This window comes from Triticum urartu, chromosome 3A, assembly GCF_056163025.1.
Source record: "Triticum urartu cultivar PI428250 chromosome 3A, HENAU_Tu73, whole genome shotgun sequence".
In the NCBI taxonomy this organism is placed as follows: Eukaryota; Viridiplantae; Streptophyta; class Magnoliopsida; order Poales; family Poaceae; genus Triticum; species Triticum urartu.
The window spans coordinates 19,547,613-19,557,663 of record NC_141875.1 but is presented as its reverse complement, the minus strand read 5'-3'; the positions used below and the strand labels follow the sequence as shown (position 1 = coordinate 19,557,663).

General features: G+C 49.9%; 2 protein-coding genes across 2 annotated transcripts; both read right to left on the bottom strand.

Annotated features, from left to right (window-relative positions):
• Nucleotides 1-4,325: 4,325 nt before the first annotated feature.
• LOC147977937 (uncharacterized) lies at nt 4,326-4,736 on the bottom strand. The gene has a single exon (XM_087514597.1). It carries the CDS (start codon nt 4,734-4,736, stop codon nt 4,326-4,328), a length of 411 nt encoding a protein of 136 aa, XP_087370723.1.
• A 708-nt stretch (nt 4,737-5,444) lies between these two features.
• Nucleotides 5,445-8,308, bottom strand: LOC125542423 (cysteine-rich receptor-like protein kinase 10). The gene is made up of 6 exons (XM_048705467.2): nt 7,292-8,308; nt 7,036-7,178; nt 6,669-6,879; nt 6,244-6,484; nt 6,001-6,151; nt 5,445-5,905 (listed from the first exon to the last, which is right to left on the bottom strand). Exons 1-6 carry the CDS (start codon nt 8,172-8,174, stop codon nt 5,603-5,605), a joined length of 1,932 nt encoding a protein of 643 aa, XP_048561424.2. The 5' UTR covers nt 8,175-8,308; the 3' UTR covers nt 5,445-5,602.
• Nucleotides 8,309-10,051: the final 1,743 nt, after the last annotated feature.

The following is a 10,051-nucleotide window of genomic DNA, read 5'->3' as shown; positions in this document are numbered from 1 at the left end:
ATGGTCTAGCACCTCATCGGTGAAACATAGGGGGTGTGCGGCACCCCTGTAGCTGGGTGTACCGCGTTGTTCGGATGTTTGTTGTGTTGCATTGTATGCTGGGGCGCGCTTGCGTGGTCCATAGATGGATCTTGTTGCGCCGTCCTTTGGGTGCGAGCCCTCGCATGGGTCGCATGTTGTATTGTGAGTGGCGTTGTATGCCGCTTTGTGTTGGTAGAGGGGCCGTCTATCCGGCCAAGTGGCTGCTTTGATATTTGGTTGTGGGGGGTCTGAGGCCTCCTCATCGAATTCAGGTAGCAGCTTCCGCTTTGGCTGGCTCTTGGAGGGGCGATTGTCGCCGTACCTCGCTGCTATGTTGAGTATTTTACTCCATCTGATTTGGAGTGTGTCTTGCGCAGCCTTGAGCCTTTGCTTCTGCTTTTTAAGACTCCTCGCGGTGGCAACAAGCCTTTTACGGGCATTCTGCTGCTCCGGGTGCCTGTCCGGCGTTATGTCGTCCGGACTATTATCCTTGATAGAATTTGTTTGTTCGGTTTGATTATCCGGATTGCCGTTGTCCGGCAGCGGTTCGCCCTGCTCCAGCGCTGGGTCTGTGTGATCGTTATTTCTGTCGAGGCGGGATTTGGGGCGGCGCTTGCGTCGCCACTTTGACTGCTTCTCGAGGGAACAAGCCTTCGGTGCGTCCTTCCGCTCCTCGTCGTCATCTTTTGGTGCGTCCACCATGTATACGTCATATGATGAGGTGGGCATCCAGCGCCCTGTGGGCGGTGGTTCTTCTTCGCCTCCCGCATCGTCGTCCATACCGTCGATGTTTTCAGAGTCGAAGTCGAGCATGTCGGTTAAATCGTCGACAGTGGCTACAAAGTGGGTGGTGGGTGGGCGTCGAATTTCTTCGTCTTCCCCATCCCAATCCTGCTGGCCATGATCCGGGCAGGGCTCTCTTGACAAAGAGAGAGATTTTAGTGATTTCATAATATCGCCGAAGGGCGAGTGCTGAAAGATGTCCGCGGCGGTAAACTCCATGATCGACGCCCAATCGGATTCGATCGGCAGGGGCGCGGAAGGTTCGGAGTCCGGGGAGGAGTCCGGCTCCTTGGAGTCACGAGTCTCGCGGAATGCGGGGCTGGTGTTCAGCTCGATCGTCGTTGGGATCGCAGCCCCCGAGGCGGCGTCCAACCACCCATCCTCGATCGGCGCAGTTGGCTCCGAATTAAGGGACGAAGCCGATGCGGGTGCGGCCTCCAGGGCACTGTTCGGCGGCAGAGCTAGATCATGCCCGTCGTGACAGTGCGGCGCGCTCGGCAGTGGCTCGACTCCGTCGAAGATCAAGTCCCCACGGATGTCAGCCGTGTAGTTTAAACTTCCAAACCTGACCTGACGGCCAGGGGCGTAGTTTTCGATCTGCTCCAGATGGCCAAGCAAATTAGCCCGCAGTGCAAAGCCGCCGAAGACAAAGATCTGTCCGGGGAGACAAGTTTCACCCTGGACAGCATCACTATCGATGATAGTAGGAGCCATCAATCCTGACGGCGACGACACGGAGGAACTCTCAATGAAAGCACCAATGTCGGTGTCAAAACTGGCGGATCTCGGGTAGGGGGTCCCGAACTGTGCGTCTAGGCTGGATGGTAACAGGAGGCAAGGGACACGAAGTTTTACCCAGGTTCGGGCCCTCTTGATGGAGGTAAAACCCTACGTCCTGCTTGATTAATATTAATGATATGGGTAGTACAAGAGTAGATCTACCATGAGATCAGAGAGGCTAAACCCTAGAAGCTAGCCTATGGTATGATTGTTCTTCTATATGTTGTCCTACGGACTAAAACCCTTCGATTTATATAGACACCGGAGAGGGTTAGGGTTACACAAAGTCGGTTACAATGGTAGGAGATCCACATATCCGTATCACCAAGCTTGCCTTCCAGGCCAAAGAAAGTCCCTCCCGGACACGGGACGAAGTCTTCAATCTTGTATCTCCATAGTCTAGGAGTCCGGCTGAAGGTATAGTCCGGCCATCTGGACACCGCCTAATCCAGGACTCCCTCAAGAGAAAAGTCTATTTTTCATCCCTCAACTCATCCGGAAGTCTAGATTTTATCCCTCAACTCATAAACCAGTCAACTTGCACCCCTAATTCTTAAAACCGGACAATTTTAGTCCCTTGTCTTGGCTGAACCGGTATCACTGCTGACTCAACACAGTGTTTACCGGTCTTCATCCACGTGGCAGTATTTCTTCCCCTTTCTTCTTCCTTCTCACATTAGCTTACTGAGGCATTTCATCAAACAAGTGGCATGCATTGCCGCATGCTATCCATGTCCGAACAGCGAGCAGTGGCATCTTTTCCTACCGGTGCTCCCGTGCCTCACAACCTCCCACAACTGCGTCTTCGACGGCTTCCCCAACGGTGCATGCCCCAGTCTCGTCGTCTGCACACGCGCCCACGTACCCGAGGAGGAGCGCCATGTCGAACGCACACAACGTGGGGGGCCTTGTGCAGCTACGGACAGGCCGTGGAGGACGTCGGTGAGGTAGGAGTTAAAAGACGAGCACGTTGGCGACGGTACAATGCGCGGTGTGGTTAAAGATGGAGATGGCGCGCACGGTGCGGCCAGCGACGCTGTGCCGAGAGCTCCTCGTCGAACTCGTACACCCACCAGCCAGAGGAGATGTTGCACTCGTCCACACCCCGGGCCCAACCATCGACGCTTCGGCGACGGCACCGGTCTCCTGGTCATCGTTACCAATACGGTGGGCGGCAGGGGGTGCAGTTACGGTCGGCAGTTCAGCGGCTTTGCTGTCACTGCCCTTGGTCGTGTGACCGTGACGGCGGTACGACGAACAACACGAGCATCACCAGCATGAACGAACTGAAGCCGCAGGTTCGGCTTCAGAGGCTCACGCTGACAGACTGATAGTAACTGTGCCCCATGCTGGCCTCGTCGACTTCTTGGCCACCCCTTGCTCGCAGGCCTCCTCGGTGTCGTCGGGGGCGCTCCGGCACTTGCGCGGTGGGCACCCCATGCTGCTACAGAGATGAGCTACGGAGGAGGTGCTGCTGCCTTCTGGTACAACATGACGCCCTCCGGCCTGCGCAGCAACAGGGACACGTCATGCGACGGAGCCTCTCGAGCGCTGGCACAGCCCGTCGGCATGCCACTGCAGTGCCTTGGTAGCCAGCGCACACTAATTGATCGATGAAATGCTCACTAGAGAGTAGAGACAGAAGGAAGAAGAGATGGAATGAATAAGATAGAGAAATAATGCCACATGGACAAAACCACCCTGAGTCAGCATGAAAGCCGCTTTGGCTGGGTCGGAGGATGAAATTTGTCCAGTTTGAAAAGTTTAAGGTGCAACTTGTCTGGTTTGAAAATTGAGGGATGAAATCCGCACTATGTGGTTAGTTGAGGGACTAAAAATAGACTTTTCTCTTACAAAAGTTATTGCTAATCAAAGGAGATTAGCAATAGAGGTTGACAGAAAAATTTGAAGGAGAGCGCGCGGGCTCCCCTCCCCCTTAGGGAAAATTATGCTTTATATCTCATGTGATGTCCCCAAAGGGAGGGGGGCACTATTCCTTTTGCTCCGGCTAGTCTCCATTGCTCGAAATCTCTTTTGCAGGCGTTGATCACCTCATCGATGCAAGCCACCTTCCACCTGAATGTGCAGCTGTTGCGCTCCTACCAAATATGCCATGCCACCAGAGCCATCATGGTTTTGCTGCCTCTTCTGATGGGCAGTGGTGATGCAGACACAATTATAGTGACGACCTCCGTTGTGGACTTGCACCCTGCCCAGGTAGAAGGGTTGAGTGCGCCACAATCCCTCCATGATGCTACCCTGGTCCAAATCTCCTGTGACGTGGGGCACTCCCACAGGAGGTGCGTCGAGCTCTCCAAGCTTCGAAAGCATAGCTGACAGAAGTAGCCATTTTCCCAGCCGCGTCGCTGCAGTTGATCGTTGCACCAGAGCCGGTCGTGGTTCAACAGCCACATGAAAAACTTGATCTTCCCAGGCGACCATAGCTTCCAGATGAGCCGCTGGAGTGCACCTCTTGGCTGCGCACCGAACTGAGCGTCATAGGCTGATTTTGCGCTGTACTGGGCTCCCGATCGCCAGGAGATCTCATCATCCATATCTTCCTGCAGGGTGATGTTGGTCTCGCGGATGCTGCGCCATAGCGAGACGAGTTGCGGTATGATCTCCATTGCACTTCCCCTCCGAAGATCGAGAATCCATCTGTCAGCCTAGAGAGCTTCTGCCATCGATCAGTTCTTTCTCAATGAGTTGGCGAACAGCAGTAGGAACCGCAGCTTGAGCGGCTAATCACCGAGCCAAGTGACGTTCCAGAAGGAGGCCTTCCTTCCATTTCCTAATGTGACCCTAGTTTCAGAGGCGAACAGTTCTCTATCCTTGCCATCGCACAGCGAGCCTGTGCCCACCCATGGTCTGTTCGGATGCTTCCATGCGAACCAAAGCCAATGCAGGCGGAGCGCGCGCGCAAAACGCTCCATGTCTAGTATGCCCAATCCACCGCAATCCACCGGCGAGGTTACTAGCTTCCAGTTGACCTTGCACTTCCCGCCGGAGATTTCCTCGTCCTGGACCCAGAGGAACCTGCGTCGTGCTTTGTTCACCTCCTTGTGGAATCTCTTTGGGGCGCAAAGAACTGCAAGAGCGAAGGCCGGCAGTGCGGAGAGGATGCACCGTACCAGTACTCGTCGAGCCGCCATCGGCATTAGGCGCCCCTTCCAGCTTGCCAACCTTGCGTGGACGCGTTCAATGAGGTACTGCAGGTGGACTAACCTAGCCCTACTGATGCATACGTGTAAACCTAAATATCTAACGGGGAAGCTGACGATGGCGCCGCCGAAGCCCTCCAGAACCTGGGTGAAGTCAATGTCTTCGTATCGGATTGGGGCAGCAGAAGACTTCAGTGGGTTCACGCACAGTCTGGACGCCTCGGCAAAGTCGGTGAGGAGCTACATGAGGAAGTCGATCTCCTGCCGCACTGGATTTGCAAAAATCACCGTGTCATCGGCGTAGAGAGTCGCTCGTAGCCGTGATGTCCTTTCAGGCAGCGGTTCGAGCGCGCCCCGTCTTGCGTGGCTGCCTCCAGCAGTTTGTGTAGCGGGTCAATGGCCACGATGAACAAGATGGGGGACAAGGGGTCGCCTTGCCTGAGCCCACGCTGATGTAATATGCTTGCCTGAGCCCACGCTGATGTAACCTCTTGCAGTTTGTAGAGTTTTATAGCTAAACATTGTAGTTCTCATTATGTCCGTAGATAACAAATCATTATGTATGGAACAACTTAACAGAATCAACCGTATATTTGGTAGTGTTTTAGTATGTGTGACAACAAAGGTGGAAAAACACCTCATGCACATAACTAAAGTTAGTTAAAAGTTGCTTATTAAGAACTAAATAAGAAGGGAAAAGGTTGCTCCAAGTAGCTTCGGAACCTTTCTCTTGTACTTTTTGGGGCACATAAACCACACACTTGAGACACCACTGAAACTTATGCGTTATACACCATTTATGTTGGTGTGAATGTACTACAAATGGATAGTACAAGACCATGACACAACGAAAAACACTACCTAGGACTTGTGATTGATATGCTCACATCATTGATACTATATGACTCAGGAGCAATGGACGTCTCTTCATTTCCTACTCTTACATTGATATATGCTGGCTGCTTAGGCTCAGCCAAGATCATAGTCTCATTTCTTAGCATTGACACAATATCTCCCATGGTTGGTCGATCAACTGCATTCTCTTGTACGCACAACAATGCTATGTTAATGCACCTCATTATCTTTGTTGAGTGACTATCAGAAACCAATGATACATCAACAAGGTCAATCCACTTTCCCTCTTCCCATAATTGCCATGCCTGTTTGCAATTCCCTCACACGCATTATTAGGTTGTACAGAAAATGAGAAGTAAGAGATAATTTTGCAAGCTTAAGTTTGTGTGTATAATCTTACATATCCAAGCAGATTGATGAAACCTCCACATTGTTGGGTACCAGAATTCCGTTTCCCGCTTAGGATCTCAAGAATGACAACACCAAAGCTGAAGACGTCGGATTTAATAGAGAAGTTTCCTTTCGAAGCATACTCAGGGGCCATGTAGCCACTAAAATGGTATATGATAAATGTCAAGATTACCTTATCTTGTTGAAATGTAACATATGTAATTGAAATTGGAGTTTTTTTTAAGAAACGTACTATGTGCCAACCACTCTTCTTGTAATGTCTCCTTCGGTGTCATTTGAGCTGAATATTTTTGCTAGCCCGAAATCTGAAATTTTTGGATTCATTTCACTGTCCAAGAGAATGTTGCTTGGTTTAAGATCTCGATGTATGACAAGCAATCGAGAATGCTTATGTAAGTAGAGAAGTCCATTTGCTACCCCTTCAATTATTGCTGCAAGTTTTGTCCAATCCAGCAAAGCTCTTTTATTCTCATCTACACATCAATTAGTTATTAGTATAACAGGAAAAACGCACCCAGATAAATGAAAATAATTGCCAAGGGCATGAAACTATACTCATAGGACTGCCAAAAACAAGCCTCGAGTAATATTTAGTCATTCTGATGCATCATATCGACAGAGAGTAATTGAAGTAAACTAAGAAATGCAAATGCATACCAAAGATGAAGAAATCCAAGCTTTTGTTTGGCAAGTATTCATAGACCAGTATTTTCTCCTCTTCTTGAGAGCAACACCCCAAGAGTCTAACCAAATTCGTGTGTTGGAGTTTGGCTATGAGCTGGACCTCATTTTTAAACTCCATGAAACCCTGTCCTGAATGTGAAGCAAGTCTCTTAACCGCTATCTCCGACCCATCTGGAAGCTGGCCCTGAGAAAAAACAATCTCTTCAAAAGTTTGGATCACTGTAATTAATCCTTCTCCACCATTTACTAACTTATCAGCTAGGTTCATGTTTCGTACAAGGGACCATATTAGGCTTCTACTAAACAGTTGACAATAAAGTGGCCTATGCTACTAATTTACCTTGTAGACAGCGCCGAAGCCACCTTGCCCAAGTTTGCTTTCTTCTGAAAAATTTCTTGTGGCCTCCAGTAGATGTTCAAACTCAAACAAAGAGAAATCCGAATTTTTCCCTTGCCACTCCAAACTGTGAGCACGTCTTGATCCTTGAGTAACATTATTGCCATCAAATATCATAGCAGTAATATAATCACCAATTTACCACTATTTGTGAAGATTATATGAAAGAACGAATCCACTAGAAAAATAGCATATGTACCTTTTCTTTGCCTTTTTAGCCGTCGACGGTAACAGATGAAGAAGAAAAACGCTGCTGCCGTTAGAGGAACTACAGCTACGGGAATCACCCACAGCATGCTCCTGCGTTTGGTCGGAGTCGTCGGAGCCGGCCCCGGCGGCGACAACGGCAGGCTTAGCATGGGCCGGGCGCCGTACAAAGGAAACGCCTCGTACCTGAAAAAGCACCGCGTGACACCCATCCGCCCACCCATGCGCAGGGCCATGGTGGAGTTGACCATGCCGAGGAGGCGGCGCAGGCACGCCGAGCAGTCGTCGGCGGACAGGTCCGGCGTGCACTGCACCTGGGAGTACACGTCCGGGTAGGTTGTCACTCTTTTCATGTCCATGACGCCGGTGGCGTACAGCTTGGGCGTCGCGGTGGCCGCCATCGCCGCGGTCTTCGCCAGCAGCTCGAAGGTGAGGTTGACGATGCGGGGGGCGTCGTCGGCCGTGACGTTCCTGATGTTCCAATCCTGGAAGGGCGGCGTGTTGTCGCCGGATCCCCCCGTGGCGTTCGAGGGCGCCGCCAGGATGTCGGCGCCGGCGCCGTACACGACGATGCAGTCGCGGTAGCTGAAGCCCACCTTGTCGCACTGCGTCTGGTTTACGGTGGCGAACCAGTCGGCGATGCAGGTGCCACAGGCGGTGCTGTCGAGGACGTCGCCGAGGCAAAGCGCCAGCGCGTAGACCACGTCGGGGGCCTGCCCGATGGTGGCCGTGGCGAACTGTACCGGCGAAGCGGAGGCGTTTCGGGAGAGCGCGGCGCCGGCGGCCTTGACGTTGTCGCAGAAATCGGCGGCCGCCAGATACGGTGTCGGCGCGAGTAGGAGGAGCAGGAGGACGACGACGCCGATGGTCGCCATGCATGGGAAGCTAACGGCCTACTGGAGCTTCTTGTCTTGTTTTTCTTCGGCCAGATCGATGATCTCTGAGCAAAGTGCGTTGTGCATCAGCAAATCACTACCGGATTCGGATCGGCCACTTGGAGAAAAGAAGGGAGTAGGACCTTTTTTTCAGCTGATTTCGCACTGGTCAATATATACTGCATTACTTAATTTGACACGATCGACGCACCAATCAGACTTAATTAATTTCTTTCTTGAATCATTCACTTGGTCTTAATTTCTAGGAAAAATATTGTATTACTTTGACAAATTGTTCCATCTTGTGTGGATAAATCTGTTACTCACTAGCTGCTTGTTCTATTTCCACTTGGAAAAAAGAACTCTGGAAGTAACGTACATTCCACCTGGACCATTCTTCAGTTAATTTCTCACCGCGACGAGTCATATCAGTTGCTTTCAGTTCTCACTAGCGAACATGTACCTTAATATTATTTCTTTGAGGATATGTACCTTAAATTAAATTAATGTACCTTAATTTAATTAGTTTGAACCGATCAAATCACCGATGACGCTGAATTTCGTGAATTGGAGGTTCCACTTGATCGCCGGCTTGAAGTAGAATATATTTCTTATCTTTTCTTTCCAAGACCAACATGCACTTAGTTAGTTCTCCATCTTAACCTTTTGCTAGGTGTGGCCTGCACATATTCGTCCGCAAGTCTTTTTGGAACTACTTCTGTTTCTGCATAATCTACCTTGCAAGTTGCCACTACTTTAGCTTAATTATTTATATGGAGAGGCTAACTGAGACAAAGTATCACGTTTTTATGGTTTTCAGTTGACCAAATAATGTATGTTCTGCAAGAGGTAGTCAGAATCGTGATTCGGAATTGGACCGAGCCCATGTGGTAAGATCATTTATCTTACGAGCATATCTGTTACAATCGTAAAATCATGAATTTTATTGGCAAGAATCGTAGAACGTGTCCAAGCAATTTAGATGAAAAGTCGTAGAAACCATATGATAGAGAATCACGATTTCGATGACCTTGATTGCAAGTGCCGAGGCGTTCTATCCCACTAAATATACATATAGATTGCTTACATAGTGTATCATTCCGAAATCATTTTAGCTAGGAGTCTAAATGTCATTGTTGGGTGTCATTCTCAGTCACCATCAAATGTACAAGCGACTAATAATTTCCACGGCGCACCTTGACTCGGGCACTCATCAATGGTAGAGAAACTATCTGACGTCACCGGCCACCGGCAACTAATTATGCGCTTGTTTCTAGCACCAATTTAGGGGAGGCTTGATCAGGACAAGAAACCCATTACCATCTTTTTCTGGATTAAGAAATCAGTCACCATCAACCACGATTGAGTTAGTATTGTTAGCGTACGTCGTATTCTTGAAACTCCTGTTCATGATGTCATTTGCTATGATCTGTCGTTTTTGAAATGTGAAATGGCCTGCAACCTGAAGGTGACAAGTGTTAGAGTTGTGTCGAATATAGTGTACAAGGTACGTTACAGTTGGACTTGTAGTTGTATTGTGTTTAGATAGGATATGAAGTCGTGTCCTAGTAGGACATCCTAGGCCTCTCATATATAGCGGGGACCGGAACGCAGGGAAAGCCGACGGCTTGTGCCGGTGTCCAGGGCGACCGGGTGCGGTATTGTGACGGTGTCACGGGGAGGAGCGCCCGTAATCAGGCCCCGGAGATGTAGCCATATCGGTGAACCTCGTTAACAAATCTCGGTGTCGTGCTCGTGTGATTGCTTGGTTCTTAGATGATCGACAGCATGCCTCGGATTTATTCTAACAAATGGTATCAAAGCAAGATTGTTCGGAGGCTGTGAATTGTTGATGTAGAGGAGCTGCCGGTGGCGAT